Source organism: Poecile atricapillus, chromosome W (assembly GCF_030490865.1).
Source record: "Poecile atricapillus isolate bPoeAtr1 chromosome W, bPoeAtr1.hap1, whole genome shotgun sequence".
Classification (NCBI taxonomy): domain Eukaryota; kingdom Metazoa; phylum Chordata; class Aves; order Passeriformes; family Paridae; genus Poecile; species Poecile atricapillus.
The window spans coordinates 7,717,846-7,731,435 of record NC_081288.1 but is presented as its reverse complement, the minus strand read 5'-3'; the positions used below and the strand labels follow the sequence as shown (position 1 = coordinate 7,731,435).

Below are 13,590 nucleotides of genomic sequence, written 5' to 3'. Positions count from 1 at the left end.
GAAATGTAATTCAGGTTTTTTCTAAACTGGAATGCCTATGCAATATCCAAACCACAGAAGTCATCTAAAAATCCTTGAGGCTTTCCACCCATGGTCTTAAGTCCCAAAGAATTAAACATACTTTAGCACATCTCTCCCCTCTGAGTGTGCCTTCAGCTGTTGTGCCATGTTCAGTGACATGTGAATGTTAAACCAACCAGCATTCTGCCACAGGGAACAGAGGCAGGAGGGACAAAGCATTGCCAGAATCTATGTATCATTTTAAGGATATTCAAGATCCATGTATTTTTCCACTGTTATCTTTCCTGCTCTTTGTGGGATTTATTAATCTAATTTCCAAATGTGATCTACCAACTTTGGGGGTTTTTTTAGCAAGCCTGAGTGAGTGGAACTTTTGTTGGAACTACCTCTGTGAATAAAGTCAGACAAAACAGAATCTCTTCTGTTGGCTCATTTCATATCTGAAAATTGTGCATGTAAGTTCAGGGCTGCCTTTAACAGGATGCTCAAATATACAGGAGTCCAGTCTGTTCAGACAAGTGTAAATTTATACCAGTTCTCAGCAGCCCTAAACACATAATTTCCTCATGGTCCCCTTCTGCTGGAGTCCTTACAGTTCTAGAAGATTTGGGTACAGACCAGGAATTAAGAGGTTGCGGTCTTAAGGCAAATTCTACTGCTACAACTAATTTTGACAGTCTAATTTTTCTTTTTAAAAATGACAACAACAAGAGAAAAACTAAATTTAATTTATTTTATCAAAAACTATAGGAAGATACCAATACTAGAGATGACACAGTATGAAAAGAAAATTCCTGAGCTTACAAACTGCATATTCTAATACAGTTCCTAAAACATACATTAAAATAACCAAAGTATTGACTTAACTTGGAGATTAAATAAATAGACAATAGCTTTTCTTACAGGTGATCTTGCAGCTTTAGTTTTGCTACCAAAAAATAAAAATAAAACCAAACAAAAAAAGAACAGCTGGAGGACAGGTCACAGGTCACCAGCCCCCAAGAAGTGCATACACATGACTGAACTGGTGACCATGATGGTGCCAACAGACCACAAAGCAAAACAAAGGAGAAGCTGGGCTGGTTTAGCTTCCCTATGAAATTGAAAACAGCTTTTTCTCCATTTTCAGTTTGGCAATTTTCTGCCAAACTCATAAAACCAATAAAAGGATTTTTAAAAGTAACACAGTGTCCCATTAAGCTAATTCAATGACTGCACTCCAAATACACTGTGAATATATAAATATAAAATACTGTTCAAGGCTCTTATGTTGGAAACTGGATCCATGGGTTTCCTTCAAATAAATAAAAAATACTGCTACCTCCCAGAACGTAAATTAATGGTTCTTTATTTATGGCAGAAGATAACACACATATCCTTAACAAACAGCAGTGTTATTCCAGTGCTGGTGATAACATTCTCTGCCTTTGGAAAAGGCAGATACTGCACCCCAGTACAACTGCCACCTTCTAAAATGCATCTACTTGCAATATTTAAATCAAACTGGGCATGGGGAGAGACAGAGCCTGGGGCCAGCCCTGTGCCCCTGGCACAGGCAAGGCTGGAGGAAGGAATCCATCTCTTGCCGCAGCTGCTCCATCCTGCAGGGACAGCACAGGCTGCAGCGGATTAAGGAGCTGGAGACTGCAGATTCCATCCACACGGAATGCACTGCTCATTTGAGCTACATGCAAGAGAAAGTACTAATGACTCCAAATGATGCAAGATCATCTAGAGTTTGCTGACATTAAAGCTCCACATTCCACTTAGAACTTTAAATTAAAAAAAATAAAATTAATTAGAGATATGGCATGTTAAAAACTGACAAGATTCAGCATATATCAATTGTGCATACAGGTGAGCCTGATCACATCAAATACTTTTAAATCTAAGCAAACTTTCTCCTATTCCTTAAAGAATATAAAGTCTCTATTTCAACATGTATCTCTGTATTGTAGATTACAAAATTCACACAGCATTTCCAGTGGCCCATGCTCTTCACCAAAAGTGTAAAACTGATTCTGGCTAGTAGCATATAAAATGTCATTTGCTATGAAAGCCAGATCTTCAGTACAAATGCAACTGTGCTTCTTAAGGAACAACCTTGAAATGCTCATTTTGAAGTGCTAGTAATTAACATGAAATTTAAGGCATTTTCTAACAAATTAAGTAAACAGTTACATGCTGGGTACTTGACTTCATTCACCTGAGCCAACAGCTGTGCACCTTATAAAGGTAACTAGCTGACCTATGATACATACCCAGCATCCAGCCATGGAGCATCCATTTATGGAGCAACATTACTCTGCCTGACCCTGTCAACATTTACATGACTGGTAAGCAATATGCATGTTTCACAAGCTTTGAATCCATGAGAAAAAAGCATGTGGATCATTGCAAGAGCATGGACCTTGGCTGTAACTCCACTCATCACCCACCTCAACTGCTCTTCAGTGGTTCTGAAGCCAAGCAAAACTTCGCCTATGTTATGAATAGATTGAGACAACTTTAAGATGATCAGGAAAAAAGAAAAGATGACTCAGGCAGCTGAAGAACAGCATATTTCTCAGCCTTTACAATCAAGAACATCTTACAAATGTCTACAGCAAATGGGTATACTCACCCCTAGTCTAACTTCACTGAAGTTAACATTTTTGCAACCAGAAAATACAGGCCTAGTATCTTAGAAGTCTGTCACCAGGTAAAAAAAGACACAGTATGTAAAAATTTAACCAAAATGACTTGTGAATATACATTAATGCCAGGGCTCTTTTGCAGGGTTCTAACAGATAACAGAGCATATCTCCATAATGCATTGGCCTTGTTAGACAATGGGCTACTATCCTTAACCTTTTGCTATCTGTTTCCAAACTGTAGCCAGCAACTCGTTTCAGCCATGACTGCCAAATTTCTGCAATGAAAACAAGCAGTGAATGTTACTTCTGACAATTCCATATTTACAAATGCTCTGTGAAACTGCAGTCCTCCTATAGAATCCTAACTAAAAATCAGAGCATAACAACTGAAAACCTTCTACATAACATCAGCTACAAAGTTCAAGTTCTACACTTGGGGTCTGTTAATTCCAGTTACAGAAACAATTAGGCTGGAAAAGGCTTTTGAGATCATCATGTCCAACCTATGACCGAACACCACTTTGTCAACCAGACCATGGCACTGAGTGCCACATCCATGCTTTTCTAAACACCTTCAGGATGCTCCTCTCTGAGCAGCCCATTCCAATGTCCAATCACCCATTCTGTGAAGAAATTTTTCCTTATGTCCAACCTAACCACCCCCCTGCCCCTAGCACAGCTCGAGACTATGTCTCTTTGTCCTCTTGCTGTTTCGCTGGGAGACTGACCCTCACCTGGCTATAGCCTCCTGTCAGAGTTGCAGAGAGAGATAAGGTCAGCCCTGAGCCTCCTGTTCTCCAGGTAGATGATGGAATGGCTTGGAGTGGTATCTACCAGCTCCCTCATCACCCTAGGATGGATCCCATCTGGTCTCATGCACTTATGAGCATCTAAGTGACTCAGTAGATCTCTAACTGCTTCCTCCTGGATTACAGGGGGACAATTCTACTCCCCATCCCTGTCTAAAGCTCAGGAGGCCAGTTGTCCTGAGGACAGAACAACTGTCTTAATGTTGAACCCTGAGGCAAGGAAGGTGTTAAGTACCTTAGCCCTTTCCTCATCTTTGGTAATCATATTCCCCCACGGTGTCCAATAAAGAATGGAGGTTTTCCTTGCCCCTTCTTTTGCTATTAATGTATTTATAAAAATATTTTTTACTATCTTTTAAAGAAGTGGCCAGGTGAAGTTTCAATTGACCTTTGGCCTCTCTAATTTTCTTTCTGCAATTACTTTCCTTGCATGGAGTTCCATGGACATTCTATAATTTGCACTCCTGTGAACCTTTATTTACACACTGGCTCTCCTTAATCCCTAACCCTGGTGCCATAAATGTTATTGCTAAGATCTTCAAGCTTTTCTTTTTATAACATAAAAGCAAAAGAACTGTCAACTAAGACTTAGAATTCAAATCAAATGTCTCCTTACTTCTCAAGGTACAGAAAACACATAGCATCACTTCATCCCAGTGGAATCAGCTCCTGAAGGCCTATGGCTGAAAGCTCACACTCGAATGTCTGTGACAATGAACAGGAGCCAGCAGTGCCCTGGCAGCCAGGAGAGCCAATCCTGTCCTGGGGGCATCAGGCACAGCATCGGCAGCTGGACAAGGGAGGGGACTGTCTTGCTCTCCTCTGCACTGGGGCTGCCTCATCACAAGAGCTGGGGGCAGTTTTGGGCACCACAATGTAAAAAAAAAAAAGACATTGAACCATTAGAGAGCATCCAAAGGAGGCCACAAGAATGGTGATGGGTCTGAGGGGAAACCTTATGAGGAGCAGCTGAGGTTACTTGGTCTGTTCAGCCTGAAGAAGATGAGACTGAGGGGAGACTTCATTGAGCTCTCCAACATCCTCACAAGGGGAAGCAGAGGGGCAGGTACTGGTCTGTTCACTGATTAGTGACAGGACTTGAGGAAACAGCCTGAAGCTGAGCCAAAGGGGATTTATATTAGATATTAGGAAAAGGTTCTTCACCCAGAGAGTGGCTGGGCACTGAACACAGTGCACCAGGTCACAGAACCGAGCCTGGCAGAGTTCAAGAAGTGTTTGGACAATGCTCTCAGGCACAGGGTGTGGGGACATTCTTGGGGATGTCCTGCACAGGACTAAGAGTTGGACACAATGACCCTTGAGGGTCCCTTCCAATCTGACTAATTCTGTGGTTCTAGGAATATTCAAATCAAGGTACATTTTTGAGTTTTCTTTGCAAACATTTTACAGCTTCCTAAACAACTCCTCTAGAAAAATGACATTTTAATCCCCATTATCAGTTTTGTATTGGCTTGAAACACTACAATCTCTTTCTTTGGCCAATGCCACTTCAATTACAAACACAGTACCTTGTTTTCACCATCCTTATTTAGATGTAAGAATACTTGAATATATGTGTGAAAGAAGAGTCTTCTTAAAACACGTTAAAAAAAGAACAAAATATTTGTGACTTTGGATACCCGAACTCAATTGAGATAACCTCTGCAACACACAGCTCCACATTTACAGACAGTTCTGATCCTCTTTTTGGATGGGCTAAGACCTTCAGCAGAGTCTGAAGTCAGATCTATTGAACCTGCAAAACAGATGAACACGAGTAAGGAAGATCTATAATACAGACCAAGATCATGCTGAGTATTCAAACAGCCTCGAAAGGCCTTCTAAGAGCCCAGTTCAAAGAGCTGTGTGAGGCTGTGCTCAGATTCGACTTACACCCATGTTACAGATACTTGTATAACACTTGGCATGCACATCAGAATCCAAAACTCAGGCTCAAGCTTTGTACCCCCCAGATATCCATATAGATCAGCTGAGAGTGCAGCTGGCCTTCAAGAGCCTTCAATACCAGTGTCACAAACAGAGAGAAAGAGGAGTTTTAAGACTCAAGATCAATTTGGCAGTCTCATGGTTTAAGCCCAGCTGGCAATGAAACACCATGAAAACACTTGCTCACTTCCACCCCAGTGGAGCAGGGAGGAGAACCAAAAGTAAAACTTGTAAGTTAAGAACAGTTTAATAATTTAAACAGTAAAATATTGAAATAATTATGATATTCTGATCATGCTGATGCTGATTTTATTATTATTATTAGTAGTAAAAGAAAAAAACAAACATGAGTGATGCACATACAATTGCTATGGTTCATTGATGCCCAGAGGCCATCCCTGAACTCTGAACTGGGCATGACATTCTCTGGCATGGAATATCCCTTTGACCAGTTCATCTGTCTATGCTCCCTCCCAGCTTTTTTTTTTTTTTACATTTTTTTGAGCACCTCCTCACTGGTAAAGCATGAGACACAAGTCCTCAACTTAAGGAAAACACCACTTAGCAACAATCAAAACATCAGTGAGTTATCAACATTTTTCTCATGCTGAATCTAAAACACAGCACTGTACCAGCTGAGAAGAAATTAACTCTATCCCAGCTGAAACAGCTGTTCCATAGGACCTACCTCTGACAACTGAGGCCTACACACACCAGAACTCAAAGACAAACCTATGGTGCCTTATGCTGCTGAGCTGCTACAACTGCCTTAGTATCTATCTTACTATTACTAGCAGACTACCTAGAAAGTAGTTTGCCTGAAATGCCAACTTGCATAAAGGAAACCTCTATTTAAGGGCAGCCTGACCATTCCTTTGAGCATTCCTGGGACAAAGCTTCAAAATAATTTGCTCCACCAGACAATCCAGACACAATCCCTGATGTGCTAGGAGCACTGAGGGAGGCAATGTACAAGAGATGCAGGCAAAAGTTTCTGGGTGTGCTCTTCCCTGCACCACGTGTCATGAGCAATGACTGTTCGGAAAGCCAGAGCTGTGTTATAAAAAGCTGTGCCTGAGTTGAAAAGCTACCATCATTCAGGCTGCAGTAAAACCCACCCCCCAAAACTCCCACAAGAACCATGTTAAAATGTGCAGACCTTTCATCTGGTAGTCAAAGGTGAGCTCTTCTCCAGCCTTGATGGTTCGGGTAGAGAACAGCGCTATTCGAGGAAGACGCAAGTCGAGGTTATCAATAAACACATTGAAGACTTGAAGATTTGGATCACACTGTAAGCAAAAATTAATGCAGTTTCTCTTTAGAAAAATTAACATTTAATTTTAATAAAGTGTTTAAGTAAACCAAGGTCATAGCAAAGAAAGAATGGGTTCAGCGCCAGAAGTTTGCAATTAAGTTATCTTCTGAAATCAACAAACTGAAATAATGCTCCAGGAGAACATTCATAGATCAGATTCAAGTCCTTCCAGGAAGGCAACCTTTGCACAATGTGCAGATTACACTAATATGCAACAACCTGCAAAAAAAATGTCACCTTCAAAGGTGACAACAAAAATGGTGACAATAATTAGAGCTACATTCAGAGGCTAGTATGTACCAACAAAACCCATAAAAAGCATTAAAGTTGAAAGAAAACAAAAAACAACCTAGTGTTTCAAGCCCCACAAACTCACTACTCTGTACTGATGTTTAAGCATTGCTTCCAGGCCAGAGATAACATCTTCATACTATGAATGAATTTCTACTGTAAACTGCAAACCTGCTTGGCTTCTCAATTCCCTGCCATGGTCTGGGTGCTAGGAGGAGGGAAGGTCACTAAGCTGGAACAAGAAACCACTTCCTCGTTTTCTCTGGATTAAGTGTCAGAAGTCATTAGTCCCTGAGACTGTCAAATTCTGCATGCTTTTTTGTTCTGTAACAGTGAAATACATCACACATTAAAGAATCAGAAGTGAAGTTACAGGCATTTAATGTTACACTAAAGACTGAGAACACTTCACTCGCATTTGCAAAAATGAAGAGCAACTGTCAGTATCTAAAATCCTTCATCCTTCTCCCTGGCAAGACTGCATGAAATACAACTATCATCATCTCACAAACCTGAAGACATGAATTTTCTGTACTTGTAGAATACTGACTGCATACCTCACAAACATTGGATCAGTAAGAAATAATAATTTTTAGTTCAGAAATCCTTACAAAATGAAGCTCAGTCTTCTTGCTTTAGGTATTTCAGTTGAACTTGAACAAAACACTACAAAAACTGCTTATTAAAATTTACTTTTAAGTTCTCTGGCAAGTTTGGATTAGGAGGAAAAATTGTATTTCTCCCCTGTAGACACCTAAGAAAGCACAGGAATTTTCTTGTTTTCCTCTACCATGTTTGCAGGATGAAATTCAGAGTAACATTCCATTCTGTCCAGCTACAAAATAACATCAGTTCCTGCCATCTCTGACTCCTGGCTAATTTTATTGAGGACCTGTCACATGTTAAGTATTTCAGGTACACAGAAAAAACACACCCTGATCAACCAACCCTATTTTGGTTGTCTAGAACCAGCTGATTCAGTGAAAACTCCAGTCCTATAGTGTGTCCACTTCAGGCAGCATCTCTCCTCCACATTTTTGTAGGTTGTCTCAATCCAAGTAAAGTCAAGTATTCCATTTATTACATCATCTGATTAACTGGACTGTGCTGGCATGAAGCAAATTACTCCAGAAAAACTATGAATACAGTAAAGAAATGTTTACAATAGAAGACATTTCTAGCACAATTAGGATAATTCTCCAAATCCTTAGTATACAAAACAAGGTCTTACACTGTGGTTCACAAAGTGGGATACATTTCCATATCGAGCTGCATCTACTGTAAATTCATCTGAGTCATAGTCCAAATCAAACAAGTATGTATTTCCCTGGTTGTCATAGAGCTGGCCTCGCTTCTCTGCTTCCTCACTTGTAATCACCTAAAAAAAAATAAATAAAAAAGAAAGGAAAAAAGAAACCTGCATCATATTATTAACTATTACTAAATCAAAACAAAAATCACAATCAAGTTAGAAAAATGCATAGTAAAAAATACCACAGTAAGTTTCTGATGTTGAAATAGCATTCCATCTAATGAATGAAGAATACATAAGAGTACATACAGCTGAACTAATTATTATTGACTGAGGCTTCTCTGGATGCAATTTGTCTACAGCTGATGCACAGCAGTACCTTGTCTCTGAAAAAAAAAACATATCAGCACCCTCTATTAATAGTTTTGATGATGACAATACAATCAACTGTTTTTACCTGAAGTTTCCATATACACACTTTTCCATTAGACCTTGGAAAGCCTCCTTTACTTCACATAAAACCAAGATTCAACCTTTTCCCTTTGCACAGATGATCAACAGGTATCAGTCTTTAAAACCCAGCCACATTTACAGCCTGATATTCATTTCCTCTCTTCCCAGAAGCATCTCTTCCTGCTATTTTTGACTGCAATGAAAGATCCTATTCATGGCAGCTCAGACAGACATCACAGAGCTCAATCTATTCAATTAGGTGAGTGTGTCACTGTCAACAGATGAAACAGCTTAAACAACTTCATCTGCAGCCTGTCACATTAAACACATCCTGTTGTGTAGATTCAGCAAATAAATCATAATTTGTCAGCAAGAGAGACAGAGAATGTGATGGAATTGGACAACAAATCCCTCTAAAATCTGACAGATGTGGTTTGAGAACTCAGCAGTAGATATTAAGTAGAATCAGGTGAAATGGTAAATACATACTCTTTCCTTTAAGCAACAAAATTACATAATCACCTTTCCGCATTAACAGAGATATTTGGAATGTCTGACCTTTTGTATATTTAAAGAAAACGGATGAACATGATAAGTAAGAAACTTTGGGGCAGGAAGCATGGAGGAAGTCTACTTAAGACCATAAACATTGTACAAAGGGACAAAAGGAAATACTTTGAGTCAACATAGTAGTAGCAAGGCAGGTTTGTGGTAGGAATGCAACACAGTAAAAGAGCAAAGAGCAGAACAGAGAGGCTGCCAGGAACTGCTGGTGCAGCTCAGAGCAGAGGCTGAACCACACAAACACAGGGCAATACAAAATCTCAAGAGTAACTTAAGGTCTGTATTTTATAACAAAAAAGTTATTTTTGAAGAAGTATGAGATTGAATAAACAGATAATGGGGGGCAATAACAGATAAACAGATAATAAACAGATAACTATGAGTCTTATCCTTGCTGTTAATCAAAAGTAGTAAATATGCTTGGAAATACTACCTTAGAAGTTCAGACAAAACAGAAAAGGAACTGAAAGACTGTGCAGGGTGCTTCATAACAACTCTGCTTTGGGAATGGCAAAAACCACCAAAAAGATGATCAGAAAAGAATGAAAAATATGACTGCATGAAAGAAATTAAGGACTTGCCTTTAGAAATACTATTAGGGCATGTATCTAAAATAATTTTTTACCACCATATGAGATAAACATTCTATTTACTTTTGACCTTTTACAACTGCTCTGGAAGGAAGGAATGCTCTAGACAACATAATTTTGCTGTCGACTAGAATGTTCTTTTATCTGTCTACTCAAAAGCAGACTGATCTAATAAATACTAAAATCACAGAATATCCTGAGCTGGAAGAGTCCTACAAGGATCACCAAGTCCTGGCCCTCCCCAGGAATCACACCATGTGCCTGAGTATTGTCCAAACACCCCATGAACTCTGTCAGCCTTGTTGCTGTGATCACCTGCCTGGAGAGCCTGTTCCAGTGTCTGACCAGCCTCTGGGTGAAGAAGTCAAGAAGTGTTAAAACTGAGAGAAAGCTCATTAAGATTTTATCTAACATTTCCTTGATTGTATGTAATTCACCTATATGAGATAAATACATACCCACCTCTCCAACATACTCCATCACAAAACTGTTGGTTTTAATTCTCTGGAGGGTTTTTACTCCCCAGCCACGGCCGTTGTTGGTTCTGAAGATGCAGAGGGAATACGGGGTCCCTTTCTGTACAATCCTATTTGGGCAGTCAGGCCCACACCTACAATATGAATTGCATTCATAGATGGGCAAGCCAGGCTGGATTTTCAATTTCTTACGTTTATTGTAAGCTAAAATAAACCCAGCCTCTTTTGGACAGCACTTCTCAGCAGGGCAGTCAGCACATTCACAGCCAGTTGTTATTCCATTGAGCACATTTATTCCTGGAGCAGGTTTATATTCGTTGATATAGTAGAAGTCTATAGGAGGGCCTTCAAGATCCACGGTATTTTCTACCAGAATCATTGCTTTGTGATTCTTCTTCCTGTTGAGTTCTTCTTTCCACCTCTGCAGAGCTATTCTTTGTTTAGCCTTCTTCACAATATAATCTGCAATTGCAGGTTTCAAAGTTTTAACATGGTTTCTCACTTTCATTGCTTTGCCTTCTCTCCCCCGAGACAAGTATTCGTTCTTGTCTCTAAGAAAGTTCTGAATAAGCAGAGGGCAGTTCAGATGTTTCCGAGGTTCCCAAGTATTTGAAGATTCTGGCCATCCTTTCCATTTCACAAGATAGTATGCTTTGCCCTTGAAATACAGAAACAGATACAGATTTAGCTAGAGTTTATGTTGCTGAAATCCAGCAACACAGAGAACACAGACAAACATAAGAACTCTGGAATTAAGGATCAGCACACAGGGCAGAAGGCCTTGATGTCCCCATAAAAAAAACAAGTGGGGAGAAAGAGAAAAATCAGTTTTTTGTTTGCAAATTTAGTTATAGCACAACTTTGCAGACTCTCTAGAGGCAAAGAAATCAAAAGTTGGGATGAACTCTAATTGCTAACGCATACCTGGAGGAGGAGGAGGCTAGTTTGTCAAGGCAGGTGGTAAGTTATGCTAACTCGCTGTATGACTCGTATGCACAAGCAGAATGCAGTCGTATCACATACAGGACAAAAAAAATAAATCCAAAATTTAGCAAAAAAAAAAAAAGCCTAAAACCCACTACTGGTCATATCAAGCATTGTCCCAGAGCAGTAATTAATTTGATACATGCAATATTGTATTTACAATGAAGCAGCATACATTTTACACTTATTAAAAAAGGACAAATAACTGTAACAAGGACAAATCCTGAGACTGAATTTCACAGAAATCCACCTGCAGCACATGACCCTAATTCTTTATCAAACAGACTAAAAGAAGAGAGAAATACACATGGCTGTCTGCAAATAAAGGAGAGGTATCATAATTCATACTGAGCTATCACCCTAAAGCATCAGCATCAGTTACACAAAGATGAAACATTTCATGTTCTAACATATCTGTAATATCAGGAAAAGATCTTCCTTTCACATACTGAAAGTAGCAGTTTATACCACTTTCTGTTTACAGTTCAAAGTTCAAAATATATGTAATTTGATGCCAGCAAAAGCTTTGTCCTCACTGCCTGCTGCTTTATATTATGAGCAAAACTACCTTTGGCTTGCTTCCAAATTTCAGCTGAAAGAGTGATCAAATTGGTCTGTGTTTCTCTTACCTCTTCTACCTTGTAGTCACACAAATATTCCACCTCATAACTCTTTAGACTCCTGTTGGTGATTCCAATGGATTTACATGTGAGATTTTCCTTCCTACATAATTCTTGGAGGGTCTCAAGTGAAGCTAGACATGGCACATACCAGGCTACAATAAGAAAATTGGTAAAGAATCCTATTTAATGTCTCAGCTAAATTGAAATCATTATGCCTCATCCCAGAGTCCCCACAATACCATTTGTTACAGCAGTCCACGAGTCTCTTGCACAACTGCAGCGTCTCCAACTCAACCCGTCTCTAACGGGTCAAGCGAAACACGTTAATGATTCCCTCCCTGCACCTTTACTCTGCACGGTACGTACACTTATAAAGAACAACAAATATTTTGTAGGGCAGAGACTTCCACAGGTGAAAGAAAAACTAAGCACCGAGCAGTTTTTCTAGAATTACAGCATCGCGTTACTGAACTACGGCAAGCAGGAAAGCTCCATTCTTTAACAAGACCGCCAAATTTCTGTAGTCAAGCGCAACTGAGCACTCGCGCTGCAACCATGGTGACTGGACGAGGAGATAGAGACCCACAGCCCTCATGCAGAAGGATCGCGAGTGCCCTGTCAGCCAGGCGGATTTAGAGGGACGAGGCACTGCGCAGGGCGCCAGCGCCCGGGAAACACGGGGATCAAAGGGCTGGATGAAGTCCAGAGCGGCAGCCACCGCTGCAGGGCCGTGCCCGCCTCCCCCCGGGGCTCCGCGGGGCTCTCCCGTCCCGGCCGTTCAGAGCCCGGGAGGGAGCGGCGGTGCCTTTCCCGCGGCCGCACCGGGATCCAGCGCCTCTCGCCGCGTCCCACCCCCGTTCCAGGTTATCCCAGGCACCTCCCGCCCTCCTCCCACAGCTCCCCTGGGGCAGCGGCCAGGACCCCCCAGCCCTTCCCTCCCCGTCCCGCCGGGGGTGTGTGGGCAGGGGCGGTGGGAACGGTTCTGACAGAGGCGGGCGACAGGAACCAGTAGCGGCTCCCACCGCAGACAGCGAGCGGGAGCTTCCCCGCCCGTCCTCCCAACCCCGGCCGTCCCGACCCCCCAGCGCCCGGAGCAGGGCAGGCAGAGCCCGGGGACAGCAGGACCCCGGGGGCCAGCAGAGCCCCGGGCGGCCCAGTCCCCAGCCCGCTCTCCCCTCACCTCCTCGCCAGCCCTCCATGTTGGGGGGGGGCCGCGGTTGGGCCGCGCCGACTCCGCCCCCGCCGGAAGAGGGCGGAGCTGGGCCCAGCGCGCGCGCGGCTCCGCCCGCCCTCCGCTTTCCCGCCTCTGGCGTGAGGGGCCCCCAGCGGGACGGGCCCGGGAAGCGGGACGGATTTAAAGCCATTTCGCTTTTGTTCTTACAGCTCTGAAGTGCCTGGGGCAGGCGGGGGAAGCGCGAAGCAGCTTCTTTCCCAGGCCCCCTGAGCTACAGAACTGAAAAGAACCTCAGACATGGGCCCGACGCTTCTTAGAAAAAAAAAAAAAAAAAAAAAAAAAAAAAAAAAAAATTACACCGTCATCACACCTCACTCCTCAGATGAGGTGTTTACTATTAATGTAGACAGAATCATAGAACCGATTACTTTAGAAAAGGCCTCTGAGATCAAGTC

At 41.8% G+C, this 13,590-nt stretch overlaps 1 protein-coding gene across 1 annotated transcript; it reads right to left on the bottom strand.

The window, feature by feature from the left end:
* Positions 1-736: 736 nt before the first annotated feature.
* Positions 737-13,183, bottom strand: LOC131591806 (histone-lysine N-methyltransferase SUV39H2). Its single transcript, XM_058862874.1, has 6 exons — positions 13,142-13,183; positions 11,968-12,113; positions 10,341-11,012; positions 8,251-8,397; positions 6,573-6,702; positions 737-5,222 (listed from the first exon to the last, which is right to left on the bottom strand). Exons 1-6 carry the CDS (start codon positions 13,158-13,160, stop codon positions 5,113-5,115), a joined length of 1,224 nt encoding a protein of 407 aa, XP_058718857.1. The 5' UTR covers positions 13,161-13,183; the 3' UTR covers positions 737-5,112.
* Between the last annotated feature and the right edge of the window lie 407 nt (positions 13,184-13,590).